The following is a 22047-nucleotide window of genomic DNA, read 5'->3' on the forward strand; positions in this document are numbered from 1 at the left end:
TTCTACTCACAGCTGGTTCCCTGAAGCTAGGGCACTGCTGAGTGTGTGTGCACTAAATCTGGCTCAGCAGCCCTTCTGGTGGCAGGATGAGCTACCTAACCTCTTTCCAGTAATATCTGTTCTGTTAAGATCAGCCTGACTGGGCTCTGCTGTTTGCAACAAGGGGCACTGATGATACCTGCACTGTTTTGAGCGGTCAGACCGCAGGGATGGAGAGTGTGAAAGCTGCCCGAGGCTCCCTTCTCTTGGGCCATTTGCCACCGAAGCACGGGACATCAGAGCCTCGAGGACCAAGGGACCTCTGGGACATGTAGTTGAGGGAATAGAGTTTTGTCTTCCCGGTTATTTTTAACTCCCCCCCCCTTTTTTTTTAAACTCCCAGTGTATTTGTAACTCCTTATATTTTTAACTATTTTTTTTTCAGACACCATCCCTTTGGAGTGGGTACTGTCAGTTGCCCACCCAGCCGCTGTTTTAGGATTTATTCCAGCGCTAGTTAACGAGACGGCAACATGAAGACATTTTCCAGACGTTAAAAAGGAGGGGGGTGAGGGGGCAATGGCTCACCCACTAAAGGAAACACTGAGGAGCAATTTAAAACATTTGCAGTCGCTTAGGGACGGATAACGATGGAATATTAAGTACAAAAAGAGAGATGAGAAATTCTATCCCTTTGAGCGAGGTTGAACCGAATGCCGGATATGTGTTCTTACGTACACCTGTGCAGGGAGGCAAGCTCGTCGGGAAAGAAGCCAAGACCCCAGCGGGCCGCTGTCTTGGGGCGGTGGGAAGGTCGGTGGCTCTTCTCTTCTCCATCTGACTTTCTGCCTTTTCTAAGCTTTACCGAGCCGGAAAGCTCTTGATCCACGAAGTTTCCACGCTGGAAAGATTCTCGGGGACACAGAGTCGCAGCGTTCGAAAACGCTGTTCCCGAGCCGAGCCCGGTGGGTGTAAGGTGTCATTTGCATCCCCCGCGAGAGCCTGATTCGTCGGGAGAAGCCCCCTCCCCCTCCTTAAAGAGCCCCCGGTGTTTTCTTCTGGCCAATGGGGATGACAGCAGTCCTGGAAGGACCGGAAGTCCTTAGCCAGTGCCGGACCCGCGCAGGCGTACAGACCTCATAGGTGGAGCGGCTGCAGCTTTGCTCCGAGTGGCCGGTTAGCTCAGTTGGTTAGAGCGTGGTGCTAATAACGCCAAGGTCGCGGGTTCGATCCCCGTACGGGCCACGGGATTGTTCTTTTCCTCTTTTTCTTTTCTTTTTGTTTTAACCAGTGCTCCCATTTCTCAATTCATTTTACTTTTTTTTTTCTCCTTTAAATATGCTTTTCGAGGGCTGTGAGCCACAGACGGGAGAGAGTCGCGGAATCGTTCCGGACCCAGCCGCGAAGTTGGCGAGGGCAGCGGGCAGGGAGAAAGGGCAGGATCCCGCGCGCGTCCGTCCCTCTAACTCCCCGCAGGCTGTGCGCACCTGCCGCTGCCGTTGCATTTTGTTGTTGTTGTTGTTTTTAGGATGCTCTCCGATGCCCCCCCGCGCCCCAGTTGCTTCCTAACGCAGAGCTTCTGCGGGACCTCGGTGCAGGCTCCAGCGCTCCCGGTGTTCTTGGACTTGAAAGTCCAGGCCTGGGATCGATTGGACAAATGCTTAGGGCGCGGCTTCTTACTGCCTGCCCTTCCTGACTCCAGGTGGGAAGCAGAACAGTGAGAGACACAGATCCCCACCACCCCGGAGCAATGACCCACCAATGACTGCCATGTTTTTAGTGAGGTCTTCTGCTTGTGGAAGCATCTGGAAACCTTCTCTTGCTGCTTTCTTGCTTTTCAGAGAGGTCTTAGGCTTCACATTTGTTCCTCTTGGTTCTGCAGTTTGCAGCCAGAAGGCGGAGGATGAATTTCTCTCTGGCGATTCAAGTCTCCAGGTGTTATCAGGCATGTTTAGTTCAACACAAAAGCCAGTTACTTTAGGGTTAATGCCATTTTATATCAGGGTCTGGCAGGAGCTCTAGCCATGTTTGAAAAATATCCAGGGAGGACGTCTACCAAATCTTTCATTCTTTTCTCAAATTTGTGTTAAGCTCTGATGGAATTCAGTAATAGCTCAGGGCCACAGACCGTTGGCAAGTGCTCAGAGCGCATCAAAAGTGAGCATTGAATGTCAGTGATGGGACCCTTGTTCTTACCAAAGGTTAGTTAGAAGGAGAACTAGGGGCTGCTGACCAGTACTGACACTTTGGATGTCACGCTCCAGAAATATGTGCCAGGCTGTCCTGAACAAGACCTGAAGGGGTCCGGAATAAAAATTATTTTGAGCAGAGGCCATCTGAATTTCTGAAAAGTCTTATCTGCCTTAAAGTAGATCCTTCCCAAAGAATTCAAAAGAATTCAATTGTCATGAAGTCCTCTTCCCTGGGAGCAATCAGGAAAGATGGACTCTTGTCACTGGAGAGATGTTGCCATCACACCTACACAGGCATTGTCACAAAACTCATATCTCCTATCTGCTCTGGTAAGGGTCCATTTATCTTTCCTAAAAGGCACCTGTTTTCCCGTAAATGCCCTTCCCTCCTTCTCTTTCCCTATTAAGATAGTCTATAGGCCCCGTGTTCTACCTGCCGCTTTGAGTTACATTTTTCTGTGAATTTCATAGGTATATGAATAAAAATGCACGATTAAATTTTGTCTTTTCTCTTGTTAATCTGCCTTTTTGTCACTTTAATTACAGGCCCCCTAAAGACTGACCCTAAGAGCATAGAGGAAAAGTCCCCATCCCTCCCTGGACAGGCTCAAAAACATGGTGAAATGGGGTACTCTGCTCTCGACAAGGAGGGCAGTTCTTGGCTTAGCGGCCAGAGGGGACCTTTCTGATACCCGAGGATGAGAAAATGAGAAAGTCTTTCTTTCAAAGTTGAAGGAAAGAATGAATGAATGAATTGAGGAATTGAAACAAATTCCACAAATCAAATCTCGCCTCTGGCCACCTTAATGAAGCCATTAATGAATTAAATTAGAACACTGCAGGGAACTTAGTGAATGCAACATGAGTATTGATTATGATGATGATGATGGCCATGTGGAGAGAAAAATGATCAGGTCTTCCAGAAGCTTCTCGGACATCAGCCTGGGTCCCCAGTCTCTCCCTTTTTTGGGCATCAAGAAACTCGTAATATGCTACTGTAAATGCCAGTTTCCTCCTCCTCTTCCTGCCTAGACTATATACAGAGGGCAGGACACCCTGAAGGCAGGGAACCTGAGTCACCCAGCAAGTGCTTACTGTTTGTCAGCCAGTGCCCCTACTGCCCTTCCTGGGGAGGGGAGCCAAGAAAGGAGCACACACCGGCAGCTGCAATGCTTGGTGGGAAGAACACACAGAGCCAGAAGAGTAAAGAGGAGGGGGAGACTGGGAAAGGCTGGGCTGAAGAGGAAGTGATGGAGCAGGGATGGATGGGGCTGATATGTGGAGAGGGGTGGGGACCTCCCTTTCCCTCCCTCCCTCCCTCCTTTCCTTCCTTCCTATTTATCCATGCATCATTCATTCCCTAATCTTGGGCTCTGGGTTGGGGCCTGTGCTGAGCACTGAGTAAAATATCATCTTGGCCCTTAAGGTGCGTCCAGTCTGGATGAGTGGGTGGACCTGGGAATAATTTGGAGTTGGGTGCACTGGTTAAAAATGCACAATTTGCGGGGGCAGGGGGAGAATCTGGCTGGCTCAGCCTCTTGGGCATCAGATTTGATTTCTGCTCAGGCCCTGATCTGGGTGGTGGGATCGAGCCCACTTAGGATTCTCTCTCTCACTCTCCATCTGCCCCTACCCCCCTTAAAAGATGCACACTTTGGGGGCACCTGACCAATGGGTGGAGTGTGTGACTCTTGATCTCAGAGTCCTGAGTTCAAGTGCCACGTTGGACAAGGAGCTACTTAAAAACAAAAACAAAAAAACCCTCATTATAAAAAACAAAACAAAACAAAAGAAACAAAACACACTTAGGGTCCCTGCCAGATCTGTTAATTAGAAGGTCTTAAGGTGGGACCAGACGGGGTCTTCCGGTGGCTCTAATGCACATGACCTTGAGAATTTTTGGCTAGTGTGCTGCTAGGCTAAGGGCCTCTGCAACTCCAAGGACCTAATCCTGGGAGACCCTGGACAGCTCCTGGAAGAGCGATATCTGAAATTTAAATACATTTGGGGCTAAGGAGAGGAAAGGTCTTCGGCCTAGAGGCGATGGGGCGGGGCCAACTCAGGTCCCCGCCCACCGACGTTCTCGCCCAGATGCGGTCGCCTTCCGAGGTGTCTTGGCCTGCGGGGCACTCGTAGTCCCCACCCACCCTTTCCCAGGTGACGCACATTTGAGCCGCCGTTGCTCGGCGGCGCGGGTTCGAGTCCCAGTGTCAGCTGCCATGGCGGACGCGGAGCCCGAGGCTGAGGACGGCAGCGAGGATGGTGGCGGCGGCGGCGGCGGCGGCGGCCGGGCTCCCCCCGGCCAGGGCGGCACAGCCGCGCGCGTGGCCCCGCTGGGCCCCGAGCAGCTGCGGCAGGTCCTGGAGCAGGTGACGAAGGCGCAGCCGCCCGCCGAGCCGCCGCCGCCGCCCTTCGTGCTGCAGGACGCGGCGCGGCGGCTACGGGACGCGGCGCAGCAGGCCGCCTTGCAGCGGGTCCCCGGCGCCGAGCCCCCCCGCCCGCCGCGCCTGCTGCCGCCCCAGGTGAGGCGCCGGGAGGGACATGGGGAAACTGAGGCCCGGAGGGGGCCGAGGCCTCGCGGCGGACCCGGGCCCGCGTCCCCTCTTCGGCCCTCAGCTGGCGGGCAGGAGAGGCAGCGTCCGCCCCGACCTGTCACCAACTCCTCCCGCGCGCCCCTGCCTGGGACCCCTCCTGCTACGCAGCGCTGCTCAGGGCGCCTCGGTACTCCCCGGCTCCTCTCTCGGGCCTTTGTCATTCCTCCCGCGTTTGCTGAGCATTCGCTGTGTTCCCAGCACTGCCCTAGGTGCAGCAGGTGCAGCCTTGAACACGGCCCTTGAAGGACATAAGCAACGTTCTGGGAGTGACCAGGGGGCTGCTTTAGAGTGAGGAGTCCTTAGGCCTGACACTGCAGCTGAGACCTGAATGCCCTGAAACGAACCAGCCTGCGGAGCTTTTCCGGTGGAAGGTGTGGCCCGTGAAAGCGCCGGGGCCTGGGACAGAGTTAAGCACACTCTCTTAGTCCTAAGTCCTCTGGTGCAGGACTTACCAGCCTGAGTGGCAGTGCCCAGCACGGTGCCCGACATAGACTTAATGAACGAAACACATTGAAAGCACTCCCTATACTACAAAAGATTTCTCAGTGTTAATTATTTCGTGGGTCACACAGCTCTTGGCTACTAGGGAAGTTGGAACTAGGGCATGGTCTTCCAAGCCCAGAGGGTCCTGTGTAGCTCCTGAAGCCAGAGGTCCTTCACATCCTCTGTAAAGCCACATCCTCTTTCAGAGCTGGGGTTGCAAATGACTGGCGAGTCTCACCCCAAAGTTGCTGGAGAGATGCTGCTTCCACTGGAAGAAATAGATGGAGAATAGAATCCACAGTGTTCGTTGTTGTCATTGCTGTTATTAACAGTCTTCATTGTTTTTTTATTGTTTATTCCACGGAGTGATTTTGGCTTCGAGTTGTACCCACTCGGTGATCAAGACTGGGAAGCTGTCTTGCTACAGTTGGAGAAGACAGCTGTGATTCTGCCCAAACGATTTCCTAGTGGTGTGACCTCGAGTATCAACCTCTCTGGGCTTTGCTTCCTTTATTTGCAGGAGGAATGGGTTATTGGACAAGCCTCATAGCTCATACTCTGCTGAAGAAACAAAGGTCTCATGCATAGGGGGCGCACAGGAAGTCTGGAGTCAGGAGGGTGACGGTGGCTGCTGTTTGCAGAGCCTCTGCTCCATGCGTGGCACTCTGCCAGTCCGCATCTCAGCAGGCTCATGAACGTGTTTGGATCATCGTTTTACAGGGAGGTTGCGGGACTTTGCCCAGGGCTCCCGGGTGTGGCTGCCCTCCACCTGTTGACCCGGCTTTTTGGGTTTGGCCTGGCAACTTAGAGTCCAAAAATGACAGTTTCCACAAAACCCAGGCACACCTAAGCAGAATGCAGCACATGATGGTATTCCGTAGCTGATCTCATTGGGATGGCGTAAATTCTCCCTGGCTTCACAACAGTGTAATTTTGCTGTCTGGTCACCTGAGATAACCCTTTGAGCCCCCGCTCTTCCATGGAAAGCCACGAAAGCAAAGCAGGTGTGTACCGTGCACCTAAGGAGGTTTTGATCTAACCAGCGAGGTAAAACATGACTCAGGTAACTTCTAAGCAAGGTCAGGAAACTAGAGATGAAGGACTGGTCTAAAGAAATGGCCTGAAGAGAGGGAGAAGTCATTTCTGGCTGAGGGGATCGGAAATGACTTTGTCCAGAAGGGTGAGTCCCAGCTGAAAATACGGAAGAGGACAGGCAGTGGTGGGGGTGGGGCAGAACGTGCATTTAGAAAACCCAGGCCTCGTGGTTCTCTGTGTGTGTGTGTTGGGCATGGGGTGGGTGTGGATCCGAAGGCTCAGACCAAATGCCCGCACTCTCGTGGGCCAGATTTTGGCTCACGTCCCTCCGCGTCCTCCCTGTTCCTGTGCCACAGAAACATTTCCAGTTCCTTCCAACATGCCCTGCCCTTTTTCATGTGCCTATGCATTCACACATTTTCCTTACACCTAGTCTACCTTTCTACCTGGTGGAAATTCCTTTCAGCCTTCTTAGGTCCCCTCCCCCGGAAAGCCAGGCCCTCCCCCACCCCACCCACAGGGCCGCCTCTCCCAACTGCACTTGTCGCACGGTGATGTCATTGTGTCCTTAGGGAGCTGAGTCAGCCTTCTGAATCATCAGCGGAGCTTTTGAAAGCACAGATTTCAGGGTAGGAGGTCCTGATTCAGCAGGTCTAAGGGTGACAGGCCTGGTGGGGGAAGCTGCCCACGTCCTCAAGGATGAGGCTAGGACTTGGCTTCTGTTTTCCGTTGTTGTTTTTTTTAATTGAACTATAGTTGACATACAGTGTTAAAATAGTTTCAAGTGGACAACGTGGCCATTCCACTAGTTTATCTGTTATTCAGGCCTGACCACAGCAAGTGTATCACTGTCTGTCACCGTACAGTGTGTCACAGCGTTACTGACTGTATTCCCTATGCTGTACTTTGCACACCCATGACTTTTTTTTTTTTTTTAAGATTTTAATTTATTTGACAGAGAGAGACACAGCAAGAGAGGGAACAGAAGCAGGGGGAGTGGGAGAGGGAGAAGCAGGCTTCCTGCCGAGCAGGGAACCCGATGTGGGGCTTGATCCCAGGACCCCGGGATCACGCTGAGCTGAAGGCAGACACTAATGCCTGAGCCCCCAGGTGCCCGGACTTATTTATTTTGTAACTGCCAGTGTATACCTCCCCTTCACCTGTGTCTCCCTGCGCCTCACCCACATTGGCTTATGATACTTAGTGAACTTTTGCTGAGTGACGTAAATATATAACAAAGTATCGAGTATAACACCCACCAGTTAAACTAATCTGGAACAAATTTAAAAATTAGACCAGTTTTGCCTGTTTTTTGTTGTTGTTGTTTGTTTTTTTGGTTTTTTTTTTTTTGGAAGATTTTATTTATTTGACAGACAAGAGATCATACGTAGGCAGAGAGGCAGGCAGAGAGAGGGGGGAAGCAGGCTCCCTGCTGAGCAGAGAGCCCGATGCAGAGCTCCATCCCAGGACCCTGGGATCATGACCCGAGCCGAAGGCAGAGGCCTTAACCCACTGAGCCACCCAGGTGCCCCAAGCAGTAGGATTTGGGGAGTGTGTGTGTGTGTGTATTGATATTATCTGGTGATATCCCCAGAGGTTAGACATTGTAAGTGGTAGTAATGTGAAACAAGTATGATTGTTAAAAGATCATTGTCATCTGATCCACAGGTACCCCAGTGTTGGTCCTCATGGGCCCCTGGCACCAACCCTGTACACGGCCTCATAAACTGGTACACTGAGTCATCTCTGCTGTTTGTGGTTGATGTAGCACGTAGAGACAGACAGATGGACTCCAGCTTGATTTCAGTGGGAGGTGTCATTCTGCCCCGTGTGACATTTTCATTGACCCTCCACACGGTATTGGGGTGGATCCAGACAGAGCCTGTTGGTGGCCCCAAATCAGGGATTCTCGACCAGGGGGCAATTTTGACCTATGGAGGTGTTTGGCAGTGCCTGGAGACATCTTTGTCCCAAGCTGGGGGCTGCTGCTGGCATCTGATGGGTAGAGACGGATGCTATCAGCTTTCTGCCATGCCCAGGACAGCCACTGCAACACAGAATGAATGGTTCGGAGTGGTCGTTGTGCCAGGGTTGGGGAATCCAGCTCTGGATGATGAGGTCGGACAGAGATGCTGATTATTTCTGTGCTGTGAGGCCCTGAGCCTTGTCCATTTTGCTGCCTCTCCCCTGAGTCCATGACTCTTAATCTCTAGACCTGTACGATCGTCCCCGGCACATGGTCACCGCTCAGTGATGATTCGTGGGACATCACTGATGGCAGCCCTCCCCTTTGGTGGGTGCTTTGCTACTGCAGACCATGCTCTCTTGAACCCCCAAGACCTACATCTTTGCACCTATGCTTTGTACCTGTTTCCTGAGGGCATCCCAGAAGTGGATGGAGTTGCTACATCAAAAAAGCATGTGCATTAAAAAAATATTATTTTAAGGTTTATTTATTTTATTTTTTTAAAAGATTTTATTTATTTATTTGACAGATAGAGATCACAGTAGGCAGAGAGTCAGGCAGAGAGAGAGGAAGGGAAGCAGGCTCCCTGCCGAGCAGAGAGCCCAATGTGGGGCTCGATCCCAGGACCCTGGAATCATGACCTGAGCCGAAGGCAGAGGCTTTAACCCACTGAGCCACCCAGATGCCCCTATTTATTCTTTTTAGAGAGAGAGGGAGCACAGAAGTGGGAAGAGGGGCAGAAGGAGAGGGAGAGAGACTGAAATGGACTCTCCGCTGAGCATGGAACCCAGTGTGGAGCTCGATCCGCAGCCCTGAGATCACAACCAGCGCTGAAATCAAGTGTGGGACGCTCAACCGACTGAGCCACCCAGGCACCCCCTAAGATTTTGTTAGATGTTAAGAAGTTGTTGAAGGTAAGCACCCCACTCCTAGGTGTGTGTCCTGGAGAAACTCACGCGTATGCACACACATCCATGAAGGTTCTGAGCACAGTGCAAGAGCACAAGGTTGGAGACACTTGTCCATCAGCAGGAGAGCTACACACCTCAACGTGGGTGAATTTCATATGCCAGATCAGGGAGTTAAAAAACCCTGAAAAAGCCCCACCAATTTGCAGGAGAGGATACTCACTTACATGAAGTTTAAAAACACGTCAAAACTGAACTGCATACTTTTAGGGATATCTATATATGTAATATTAAAAAATGCATGAGAGGGGCACCTGGGTGGCTCAGTCAGTTGAGTCTGACTCTTGGTTTCAGCTCAGGTCATGATCTCGGGGTCCTGGAACCAAGCTCCGTGCTCAGCCGGGAGCCTGCCTGAGATTTTCCCTCTGCCCCTCCCTGCTGCACATGCTCATTCTCTCCCTTTCTCAAATAGATAAATCTTTTTAAAAAATCCATGAGAACAATCAGTAAACTTTCAGGCTAGGGTGAAAAAGGAAGAGGGCATGCAGATTAGGAGGAAAGCAGAGAGCTTTCCCTGTAAGGATGATGTCCCATGCCTTGAGGCAGGTGGTAGGAACCTGTGTTGCATTGCTTTTTATGGCTTTTTTTTGTTTCTAGAATTTCATTAACTTTTCAAGAAAGTGAGCCTATGTATTGAATTGAATTCAGTTTAGAGTACTAGGAATTCCAAGTCAACACCAACGTGGTAAAACCATAAAGAAGGATATTTCTTACTGGGTCATGAAGTCAATTTAGTGGATTGTGATTAGTATTTTTTCAAAAATGACATGGAATAGATACTATCAGAAGGCATTTATGTACAAATGGTAAGTAGTTTTGTGAATTTTAATTTATGTTTGCATATGTTTCCGTGTGCACATGTGTAAAGCTTATCACTGGCCTGGCCAGAAAGCTTGAGAAAAACCATGGTAAACAGTATGCGTACATTAAAAAGACGTTTATAGGTACGATGGATTTTATGACAATATAAATATAACAATATAAATATAAAATTTTATAATTTTTAGAAACAATTTCAATAATACATTTAAGATGAGAGCAGAATTGTAGAAATGTTGATAAGCATAACGCTTTTTTCTCCTTCTGTATTTAAGCAACTGGAAGCCATTTGTGTCAAGGTCACATCTGCAGAAATGAAAGATCAGGAAAGGCCAGTGCCCCCACTGCCCACCATCCAGCCCAAGCCAGCCCTGAGCCAGCTGCCCGCCAGGACTTCCAGGGTGCTGGGCCCCCGGCCTCAGCCCCTCCTGAGCACCGGGCCCGGGCCGCGCTTCCTGAGCAGCTCACTTCCCGTTCAGCTGTTGGCGCAGGGGCCCCTGCCGGCCCTCCAGCCCCTGGCTGCCAATGGACCAGGTGCCACACCGGCCCCTTCGCCGGCCCCTGACCCACCGGCACTCGTGTCTGTGTCACCCAGCCCAGCGAATTTCTTTCTTTCCGGCTTGCACACAAAACACACCAAGAAACTCAAAAAGTCCTTAAAAGTGAAAACACGTTCTGGGCGGATATCTCGACCTCCCAAGTATAAAGCTAAAGATTATAAATTCATAAAAACGGAGGATTTGGCCGACGGGCACCTGTCCGATTCTGACGACTATTCCGAACTGAGTGTGGAAGACGACGACGAGCAGAGGGAAAAGCAGATGCTCTTCGACTTGTCCGGCTGCTCCCTGAGGCCCAAGACTTTCAAGTGTCAGATGTGTGAGAAGTCCTACATCGGAAAGGGGGGCCTGGCCCGGCATCTTAAACTGAACCCAAGCCACGGCCGGTTGGAGCCCGAGGTGTTGCTGTCTGAGAAAGCCAACGGGAGCGTGACTCGAGGCAGGACCGCTGGCCTGACGTCACCGGAGCCGTCCACACCAGCCCTTCGAAGCGAGGAAGGGGCCCAGTCGCCAGGGGCTGGCCCGCAGGTGATGTCTGTCTGCTGACCGTGGCCTTCCTGCCCATCCCGAAGTTAACCTCTGTGGTATCTGATGGGGTTTCGGGGGGAGGCTCAGGTAGAACCAAGATCCCCAGAGCAGGGCATCTGACAGTCCCCTGACTTAGTCCCCACTGCCACCGACAAGCCAAGAGATGGGTGTCCTGTTTGTGGCATGTGGCGCAGAGTTTGCTGAGCGTGTTCCATGGGAACGGAGCGGCTAGTTCCTTAGATCTGGGGGTAGAACTAATCGCAGAGCCCTCTGGGCTGATGCTGACCCAACAGCAGGCCTTGGGAAGGGTCTGAGTTGGGGGCAGCGGCCCACGGGGCGCTTCCTGGAGGGTCAGCAGGAACACGCTGCTTTCGCAGGTGTCCCTTCGGACACTCACGTCAGACAAGGCAGACAGCAGTCACCCTGAGTGTGTGTCACCATGTCACAATTTACTGACAGCCGTTTCACATTCCTAAATGTGTGGTGTGCGTTCGTGTGCCGTGTGCAAGAGGTCACTCATTTACGAAACGCAGACGACACGGAGCCCTTGAACAAACAGCAGGCCCCTGTGGTCACCCTCCCCCCTGTTGCTAGAACCTTCCTTCTTCCTTCCTGTTTGACTGGCATTGGCTGTTGTTTCTGTCTGCGCTTGCGGCTGGGTGACTATTTGGAGATCCTGAGATGTTCGAGAAACCAGCACGGGTAGCTGCTCAGTGGAGTTTGTGATTTTAGTGACTTGATGTTGAGATAGAGTGCCTGTCTGCACTGGGCACCTCAGTCCCTGCTGGGGGACAGGGGTCCCTGAGGAAGGGGTGAGGCTGGCAGGGCCTCTGGCTTACAGATTAGCTCCTTGGGGCCGGAGCAGGGGTTGTGTGGGCCCAGGACATCCTTCCTGGGTTCTAGCGCTGGAACCACGGGACGGCGCTGTGTTAAGATTCAAAAGTACTACCTCCCCCGTCACATTCGCTTCAGTCACAGTACTCTTGGTTGCACGTCCCCTTGGGCAGGAGGGTTTTCAATCTTCTGGGGCCCTGCCAGGTGGGAGTTAGACTTACAGGCTCTGCACTCAGCAGGGAGTCTGCTTGTCCCTCTCTCTCTGCTCCTCCCCCTGCCTGCGCTCTCTCTCTCTCTCCAATAAATACATACAAATCTTTTTTAAAAAAATAATGAAATCCTACACCACAGCAGAAGGAACTTGTAGTTGTTTGACTTCCTGAATACAGGCACTTGGCCTTGGGCGGGCGGCTGTCCAGATCGCCTGTGAGGAGTGCCTAGAGCTGCTGGAGTGGGGAGGGATGTGCAGGCCTGTGTCTGTCCTGTCCTCTCCCAGGAGCAGACTCTGGCAACTAAAACCACAGACAGACCTGGCGTCCGTCCCGGAGCGCCGCTATGATGAAGATTTCGAGGGAAAATTCTGTAAGAGTTAAGAGGACATACTTGATGCTAGCTGCCGCGTGAAGTGTGTTCCTTGTATTGATTTATCGTTCCCTCAGCCCTGGGAGGGATTACTCCTGTTTTCAGAGGGGAGTGGGCGCGGAGTGAGGAAGCGGCTAGACGGTGTCAGGCCCGGGGACTCTTCAGAAGCCACGAAGACCGTAGCTTCATGGCTCTTGGGGCCTGGGGACAGGGAAGAATGAATGATGCCAGTGGGTACAGGGGTCCTTGTGGAGCGGAGGCCAGGGGAGACATACATGTTTTGGTGACGCCTACACGTCCTACTCAGTGTACAAAAGTCTGAACTATATTTTTTTAAGGTATCGAATTTATGGTGTTTGAAAAATATCCAATAAAAGATGATTTTTTAAAGTTATGGGTAGGGGTGCCTAAGTGGCTTAGTTGGTTAAGCCTCTGCCTTTGGCTCAGGTCATGATCTCGGGGTCCTGGGATCGAGTCCTGCATCGGGCTCTCTGCTCAGCGGGGAGCCTGCTTCCTCCTCTCTCTCTCTGCCTGCCTCTCTGCCTACTTGTGATCTCTGTCTGTCAAATAAATAAATTTTTAAAAAAATTTAAAAAAATAAAGTCATGGGTAATTATGAATGACCAAATTTCAGTTTAATTTATAAGATGACAGCGCCGTCAGAGAAGTTCCTTATTTCATTTTGGGGAACACCCAGGGTTATGGTTTGTCAGCTCACTCATATTCACAGGGTGTCTTAAAGGGGGACTTTGTGGGGAAAGTTTAAGATGCGTTGATTATAGTTAACGCATCTTGATGATGCAAAGAAGACCTAATTCAGCAAGCTCCTTGCTTTTGACTTGACTTTTTTTTGCCATAAGGTCATCACTATGGTGTATAAAACTTTATTTTATTTTTGTTTTGGGTGCACAATGCTATCTAGAATAGCCAGTCTCTAGAAGTTGAAGAGGCCTTGGTGTCTGAACCAGAAAACGGAAGTTACTCAGCCCTTTTGGGATCCGAGAGACACCCAGACCCCAGAAGTGACTCGTCTGTGGCCCTGATGGAGGCCAGCACAGCCGTCGTCGGGCGAAGCGGAGCAGCTCACCCAGCCAAGGGTGCCCGTGCAGCAGGGGTGCAGAGCGCTTCGAGAGCCCGAGCCGGGCTCAAGGAGGTGCGTGGCTCCAAGACCCTGTTCTTGAAACCCGTGTCTTTGGCCTGGTGTGTGACAATTCACTATGAGGGTTCTGAATTAGAAGTGAAATACCCAGATCAACTAATCAGCACCTGAAATGTAGTTGGATGAAGGTGTCATGAACTCAGGGCTAGTGTTACCCGAAGTAATTCCGAGCTTTCCCCATCTGAAATGACCAGAGGGCTTTAGGGATAGCAAGAGCTGCTCGCCTTTGTAAGTTTTGGAATGATCATAACCTTTTCATAACGTTTTCATAGAAGCATTTAGAAAACAACAGAAATGGTTTCTGTTTTACTCTGAAGAATTTTAAGGCATAAATATGTTTCAGGTTCTCAACCCTGGAATCTCTATCCCAGTCCCTTGAGAGTAGACTTAGTGAATGTAATGGGGTTGATTTAGAAAAGTGGAACCCTAAATTGAGCCAGATCGCCTTGGCTAGGATGTGTTTAGCTGCCGGTAACGGCCAGGTGAGTATCTTAAGGAAAAGAAGTAACACACAGCTGATCTTCAGGTTTTAAAAATCTCTGTTGATAAATGAATTTAAATGTGTGAATTAATTGAATTTAAATTGAAAAAAGAAGTAAAGGGTAGCAGACAGTGCGAGGTAGCGAGTTAGTGAGACAGCGGGGTCAGGGTGCCCGTCAGGGAACTGGGGCCTCCAAACTCACCCACAAGGGGAAGCGAGAGGTTTTCAGAGAGGAAGCGGGTTTCTTAGAAATCATCATGAGCTTGCATGTTCTAGCAGGAAACTTAAGCCCTGGTGAATTTGCTTTTCTCTCATTGGGCTGGTGAATTAATCCTGGGCGACTAATATTTGGGAGTAGGAGGTAAGGTAGTCCTTGACTTGATTCATCCCTTAACATCCAAAATCCCGCCATCTGCTGAGCGCCCTGTGCGGTCCAGTATAGCCACCCTACCCCGGCCCAGCCCCAGGTTTCCCTCATTCACTCTCTCTGCTTAACAGATGAGGAAGCCGACGGGTTCGCGAGCTCCCGGGCCCCTTCACGCTTCCGGTCTCTGCGATTGCTCCCTTCCCTCCCATGCCATTGTTCCCCTGGGTGCCCTCTTCCACCTCCTGGTTGTCCAGGCCGTTGGTCCTCTGCGGACACCCACGTACTACCGGTTCGCCCTCTTCATATCTCCTGAGCCCCCAAGCTCTGATTTCAGACGTCGCCACTGGGGCGTCCTGTAAACTGCTCCACCTTCCACTTCCCACCCCCAACTTGTCCAGGGTCTGCCTGGGCTCCAGCTGGGAACCCAGACTCATTCCTGACTCCCCTTCCCCCTTCCCTGACTCCTCCCCTATCCCTATACCCTCCCCGCCTCCCCCCTCCCCACCACCCCTGTGTTCAGCTGGGTCCTCCTCTTCCCCCGTGGCCTGTCCCTTGGCGGTGGTCTCCAGACCGCAGGCTGCCTGGGACTTGCTTGCTCTGGAGTGTCCCGGGAGAGTAGGGAGCACATTTCCTGACGCAGGGCCTGGCACTCACTATGTGCCCAGGGGAATCACAGGGCATCAGACGTGCACTGCAGAGGGGGTCATAGCCTTGGTTGGGGGCGAACAAGTGAGATCCTCAACACACGGAACATTTATGGTTAAGAGTTGCTTCATCGCTGAGCTTTGGGGAAACTTTACGTCTCTTATGTTCTTTGTTGCACCGGCTTGTCGGCCACTGGGACATTCAGAGCTGTCAAATGCTTCCTTCCGGTAGTTTCTGCACCAATGTGACCGGGACGCGCTGGTAGAGTTGGCGCTGCCTCAGCTGGCCCAGGTCGTGAGCGTGTACGAGTTTCTGCTGATGAAGGCGAGTCACTCGGCAATTCCAAACGATGGAGGGTGATTTGAAGTTCTTTAGAAAGACATCCGTCACATTTATTTTAGAAAAAGCCAGACCATTTGGAATCCTTTCCCTCCTCCAGGACAGAGCCGGAGCAAGCCTGCTGCCCGCCGCCCGCCCCCCACTTCCGCCAGACACCTGCCGTGGGGCCCGTGCCTCCCCTGCCAGTTTTAACTTGGTGTGCGAGGCCAGAAAGCGGTGGCGGCAAAATGTGTCCAGCCCAGGGCCCTTGTCGCCTTTCTCCCTTGCTCTCACTGGCCTGGTCCACGAGGCTCTCCTCCCTGGGGAGCCTGTTCTGACAATGCAGGAGGCCCAGCAGAGCTGCCCGAGGACTGAGGACCTGGCGCTGCTCCCGCCTGCAGGCCTGTCCCCAGGACATTTCTAGTCCCTTCCTGCTCCCTGGCCATGCCTCCTTTGGAGCTCTAGCCCACTGTCCTCTGGGACCATCACCCAGGCGGTGGTTTGCTCTCTAGCCCATCCTGGGGTCCCCACTGAGCACAGTGCTGGGCACACAGGGGCTCTCACTAGGGAGTGGAGGAGAAGATAGGCCAGTGACAGCCTGAGGAGCTTGTCTCCTTCCCTCCTTAAAGCTTTCTGTTCCGGCCATTTCATCGCCTCTGGTTTAAACCTTTCTTGTCATCTTTATCTTCACAAAGGTTGAAACAGATCATCTAGCAAAACCTTTGTTCCCAGCTGTGTATAAGGAATTTGAAGAGTTGCATAAAATGGTTAAGAAGATGTGTCAAGACTACCTCAGTGGTGCTGGGCTGTGTTCCCGGGAGCCTCTGGAAATAAGCAACAGTAAGGTAACAGGCTCACAGAGGAGGAAGTTTTGCTTTTACATTTGCCAAAAGAGGGATATCCATTTGAAGAAAAGAATGGTTTTATTTTTAGTTATTATTTAAAGTAATCTCGACATTCAACATGGGGATTGAACTCACGACCCTGAGATCAGGCATCGCACGTTCCAGTGACAGAGCCGACCAGGCGCCCCAGAGGAGCATGTTTTTAGTAGTGACAGAACCAACTTCTTTTCAGCTCTCTCTTTCCCATCATGTAACATTTTTTAACTATAAAAGCAAATGGCGCTTGTCTGGGGAACCTCAGGAATGCGGAGAGGCTGACGGCAACTGGACAGCCCCATTGTCTTCCCTCCCACTGCTGATGTCGGGGACAGTGTGGTTGGTAGGTGTGTGGCTTCCACTCACCGTGGGCTGGGGAGGTGACCGGGTCACAGACACGGACTATGGAAGCCTCCTTTCACTGTCCTTGTCATCATGCAGCACAGCCTCTGGCTCTGTTGGGTTCTGGAGAAAAATACGTTTAGAACGGCTGTGGTTTTACTTGTTTTGGATGAAACCTTTGCTGGGCACCACATGCCCTGTGTGGTCTGGTCATTTGGGGGTCCCCACCGGGCGGGCCCCCTCGCCCCCACCTTGAGGCGGAGCGCTGAGCAATGCTGTGGCTTTGGATGCTGTTTACTCGGAAACTTGCTCACACAGCTGTAGCCGGCACACAGGGGTCCCAGCCCACCGGGCTCGGCCACTCGCCACTGACAAAATCCACAGGCAGAGAGGCGAGTGGTGGCACATAAGAAAGGACCTCATGTCAGTGAGTGACACCGGGAGGACTGCGGACTAGTGTCTCAGAGTCCCCCAAGCCCTGAAGACCCTCCCAGGTCTATCTAAGGTGAACGTGGGACGAAGAGGGTGGTATGTGCAGGGGGCAGCGAAGGTCTGGTGTCGCTGTCGTGGGGCCGGTCAGGAGGGGTCTTGCTGGCTCCGGCCGTCCTTGTCACTTGAGGGGGTAGTTTCGGGTCCCCTCACTGGATGCTTTGTCCTCTTGTGCCTGAGCCAAGAGGCAGCTGGAAAGAAGAGGCCAACTAGCAAGTTTGAGGTCCAAGGGGAGTAGCCGCTGTCCTCGTTCACAGCCATAAGGAATACTTGGGCCGTGTTGCCCTTAGCTCTGTTGGAGGGCCCATTGGCCTGGTGACGGGTCTGCCCACCTGCTCCTGGCGTTAGTGTCCCAGAGAGTATGTTACTTCTGGAGCGAGCGGTCTTGAAGCGTGCTGAACACGGCCCATGGTTTTTTTGGGTTTTGGTTTTAGGGGGCTGTTTTGGTTACTGGTTTTATACAAATTCAATATTTAACATTACCTAATAATCTTTTGTATTTTGTCTTCTTGAATTACTTATTATAGAAATATAATGTTTTTTTTTTCTTTTTTTAAAAGATTTATTTATTTGAGGGAGGGAGGGAGAAGCAGATTCCCCACTGAGCAAGGAGTCCAACTCGGGGCTCAGTCCCAGGACCCCGAGATCATGACCTGAACTGAAGGCAGACGCTTCACCGACTGAGCCATCCAGGCGCCCGTAATGGGTTTTTTCTAAGTCTCATACAGATGCCTTGGTGGGCAGGAATCACATATGTGGGGTTTTTTGGTTTTTGTTTTTAAAAATTTTAGAGAGAACGTTTAGGGTAGGGGGTGGAGAAGGGGGAAAGGAGAGAGAATCCCAAGCAGACTGTGCAGCCCAGCTCGGGGCTCAATCCTGTGACCCAGAGATCATGACCTGAGCCAAAATCAAGCATTGGACGCTCAGCTCATTGAACCACCCAGGCGCCCCTCAGCTTACATGCTTTTTAAACTATGAGCTCAACAGGTGTGTCATCCTGTCACAGGGCAGACTGGACATGCGCCGCTGTGCACGCCCCTGGGGACCCAGCTTTGCAGGCAGCTCAGGCTGAGCCGCAGCCTCCTGGGAGCACAGACAGTGGCAGGTTGGGACACAGGCTGGTTGGAACGCACTGAACTTGAGGGGCTGTTTTCTACCCAGACTCTGATCTGCTGTCCCTCCTTCCCTGCCACTTCCCCTCCTGCTGCACGGTGTTCCCATCCTACGTCCATGCATCAGTGACAGCTGTCACTTGTCTCCTTTATCTGATCTTCACAGACTCCCCCAGGGCAGCTGCAGTCCCCCTTACAGGATCAGGAAGGTCCCCTCGGCCGGGAGCAGGGAAGCCGGGGCCCAGCTCAGCCCCCAGGGCCCCCACACCCTCACCCTTTGCACTGCCTGGAAGAGGAGACCTTGTTCTAGAATGGGTAGTAAGGTAGCAGTGAGCATTCAGAACAGGAGAGGAGTCAGGGGCGAGAACTCATGTCTGACTGATGCTGAAGAGAGCAGAGTGAATTTTTAAAAAAACTTCTCGGTGTCTGTTTCTGTGCTGGGTGAGCACAGAACCTTCCAGTTCTGGTAAGGACCCACCCTCTCCTCAGCTGTTCCGTCGAACCCCACATGCACCTTCGTGTCCGTCAGTGTTTGGGGGCTCACCGCCCGGCGGAGCCTCCCAGGCCCACTCTGTCCTGTACCTCGGGTTGATGTGTGTCCTTCCCCCTCAGGTGGCCGAGTCTTTGGGACTCACCGAGTTCCTGAGGAAACAAGAGGCACACGCGCGGTGCGGGGAGCCGGGCCCGGCCGAAGTGGAGGACGCCTGCCAGCAGAAGCGGAGACACGAGGTGGGCGCGCGTGGTGGGGGCGCCGGGTGACCCGCCGAGCCCCCTGTGCTTTGACTTCCGCCGCCAGCTTCTCCAGAAAGGAGAAGCGCGAGCTTGCCTGCTTCTTCCTCATCTGAGCTGGTTGCGTCTCCCCTTCCCAGACTGCAGAGGAGGGACTGGCCTGGGCGAAGAGGACCAGAAGAGAAGCCCCAGCCCCAGCCCCGGCCAGCCCAGAGCCTCCTGCCGACCGCGGAGGCCCGCAGAAGCCCCCCACCTGCGCCCCGGCCGCCAGCAAGGGTAAAGCGTTCGTGGCCCTGGGGCCCGACCTAAGAGAACCTGGTTTCTTGAGTTTCGTCCCAGCCTGCCCGTGTTCTGTCGTCCCCTCGGGTTCCCCGTGGGTCTTGAGGTCTGGGAGGCTTCCTCGAATCTCTTACCTAAGGAAGAGTCCCGAGTGCTGGTGAGCGGATCACTCTCGGAGGGTCCCGGGGACACAGCTCACTTGTGGCTTGGCTCTCCGAGGCTGGGCTCCAAGGGCAGTTGGGATTTAACGTGGGAAACAAGACCCACTCTGGTTTTTATTCTGCTCCAGCCAACCTGTCAACTAGACATTGGACACACGGCCCCAAGAGTAACTGTGCCATTTTCCAAGTCACCTGATACCCTGCTTGAAGCTAAGGTCTCCAGCGCCAAGAGGCATCCTCCGTTTTAGAACTCACTACTGAAATCTGCGGAAGGGGAGGGCAGATGGGTTCCGGGGGAGCAGGGACACCCCCGGCCCCTGTTTGGTACCCAGCCCCCCTCACCTAAAGAATCTGTGTCACCTCTTGCAGCCTCCTCCATACTTGGAAGCTACCAGTCCCGAGGGCAAGGAGAGTCTAGGTTTCCATTTGTTATGCCAGAAAATTCGTTTGGATTAGCCTGTTTGGGACAGAGAGTGCGGTGAACAGGCCGTGCCACAGGACACGTATGCTTACCTGTTTTTCTGAACTGTTTAGGTTGTGCCCCTTACGTAAGTGGGAACGGCTGTTACGACTCAGCAGAAAGCCACACGACACTGGTTTCCAAGAGTGACAGAAGCGTGTTGCCTGCAGACCAGCAGCTCAAAGCCCTTGCTGACTTAGAGGCCAAGAGTGGGTCTGCAGCTCCTGCTCTCTCGTATCAGCACGTCGGCGGGCCAAGTCTTTGTCCTCCATTAGAAGAGCCCAGGACTCAGACGCAGGGACAGGTGGCAGCATTCCCTGAGGAGAATGTTCCGGAACACTCTGTAGCCTGGAAGGTGGGGGACAGCCTCAGGCCCCAGGCTCTCTGCAGCACCTTGATATCCACTGGAGGAGCAGACTCCCTGCCGCCTTCTGGGTCTGGAAGCCTTGAGATGCAGGACTCCCCCCAGAGAGGCCAGCGGTCCAGCCCTAGCCACATCCTGCTTAGGGAGGACACAGGCCCTCCGCCGGCGAGGGTTCTGTCTGTGGACACGGTGCCGGCCGACTGTGCCCGCAGGACCGTGCAGGAGCGGGGGCTGGGCCAGGCGGGGTCACCGTCCTCCGACGGGGGTCAGGGAAGCCAGGCAGGGGATTCGCACCCCTTCCCCTGTGGGCCCGAGGCCTGTGCTGACCAGCGAGGACTGGAGAGTATTCTTGCTGTGGGTGAAGCTGTGGCTTTTGAAATTACCCACGAGTGCCACGAGTTGTTATCTCAGGGACAAGAACCGCTATTTATTCAGAGCTCCGATGGGCTGATCTTGTCCCATCCGGGTTCCCTAGTGTCTGGGGAGGAGGACCTCGTCCTGGTGGCTGGTGTGGATGGGCCCGCCCTGCACACGGGCCCCCAGGAAGGGGCTCCCCCAGAAGGCACAGAGGCAGAGGCCGCACAGTGAAGTCGGACCGCGGTCCGGACGTGCGGGTATTTTAGCTGGAGAAGGTCTACTTGAAGTAATGTATATTTTTCTATTGTGAATACAGATGCAAATGAAAGCCTTATTTATAAAGATGTCTTTCTACTTGACTGTCTCCCTTCTTCTTCTGTGTCTCGCTTGCCTTCCTTCCGATGGCAGAGCAGCCGCCGGCCTGGGTTCCTCTGAGGAGCTAGTCCCTGGAGGCCCCTGACGACTGCCACCGGTAAAGCCACGGCCTCCTTCCTCGCCAGCTCTGCTCCCCCCAAAATGGCGTCCCCTTCCCTCCTGGGCGATCTGCTGCTTTTCCACCATGTCTGGGTTTAGGAACTACATAACCAAGGGGCCATTCTGGGCAGCACTGGGAGGTGGGAAAGAAAGTCGTTTCTGCTCGCCTGTCATGGGTGCAGGAAGCGGGACCCACGGCGTCCACAGCGAGGTGCTGCAGAGCTCAGCCCCGGTCCTCCCATGTCTCCCCAGCAAGCCACCTGTCCACGGCTCTTTGCTGACCGTTCTCCTTGGCTTTGTCATGGGGAAGGAAGGACAAGGAAGGCCCTCTGTCCCTCTTCAAGACAGCACAGGCGTCCTCTGCCCCCACTTGCAGGGGCTGTGAGGAGAGACCCGGAGCAGGCAGTGCTGGGATCACAGTTGCACCCCCTTGTGCCGCGCTCCTTCCGGGGCCTGCCGTGGAGGCGCAGGCTCTAGTCTCGGGCATTTTCCTGTCCTCTTGCTTGGTCTCAAAGCTGCATCCACAGAACAGAAGGGCGGTGTCCTAGGACCTAGTGGCTACAGCAGAGAGCCAGCCGCGGTGCCCCACGAGTGTCGGGCTCCCAGGGGAGGCGGTGGTACCCGTTGTGGACTCAGGGACACTTCTCAGGAGCCTAGAGTGAGTCGCGTCCTGGGATCCTGGAGTGAGGACAGAGCCTCCTGCCTGGGGATCGTTCACGACCCTCATCAGGCGAGCCACGCAACAAACCAAGTCAGGTCTGGACCCCTGCTCCGGGGTCTGGACCCAGGCCCTGTCAAATACAAGTTTGTTTTCTATTTACAGGACATTCCCAAACCCCCCAATACAGCTTAATTTCACCACGGTGGGTGTGCTGTTACAAACAGATGG

At 53.1% G+C, this 22047-nt stretch overlaps 1 protein-coding gene and 1 non-coding gene across 4 annotated transcripts; both read left to right on the forward strand.

The window, feature by feature from the left end:
• Positions 1-1150: 1150 nt before the first annotated feature.
• Positions 1151-1224, forward strand: TRNAI-AAU. The gene has a single exon. It is a non-coding gene; the product is annotated as a tRNA-Ile (tRNA).
• A 3166-nt stretch (positions 1225-4390) lies between these two features.
• On the forward strand, positions 4391-21043 carry LOC111148575 (zinc finger protein 839). Of its 3 annotated transcripts, none has more exons than XM_022505254.1 (8): positions 4391-4693; positions 10312-11124; positions 13463-13693; positions 15424-15516; positions 16206-16355; positions 18947-19063; positions 19204-19339; positions 20038-21043. In XM_022505254.1, exons 1-8 carry the CDS (start codon positions 4391-4393, stop codon positions 20913-20915), a joined length of 2721 nt encoding a protein of 906 aa, XP_022360962.1. In that variant the 3' UTR covers positions 20916-21043. The 3 variants fall into 3 exon arrangements, with proteins under 3 accessions (XP_022360962.1, XP_022360963.1, XP_022360964.1); XM_022505256.1 differs by lacking the exon at positions 4391-4693 and adding an exon at positions 4824-6252; XM_022505255.1 differs by lacking the exon at positions 15424-15516.
• The last annotated feature ends 1004 nt before the right edge of the window (positions 21044-22047 follow it).

The sequence above is a fragment of the Enhydra lutris genome, unplaced genomic scaffold (genome assembly GCF_002288905.1).
Source record: "Enhydra lutris kenyoni isolate GAN:26980312 unplaced genomic scaffold, ASM228890v2 scaffoldscaffold20, whole genome shotgun sequence".
Lineage (NCBI taxonomy): Eukaryota > Metazoa > Chordata > Mammalia > Carnivora > Mustelidae > Enhydra > Enhydra lutris.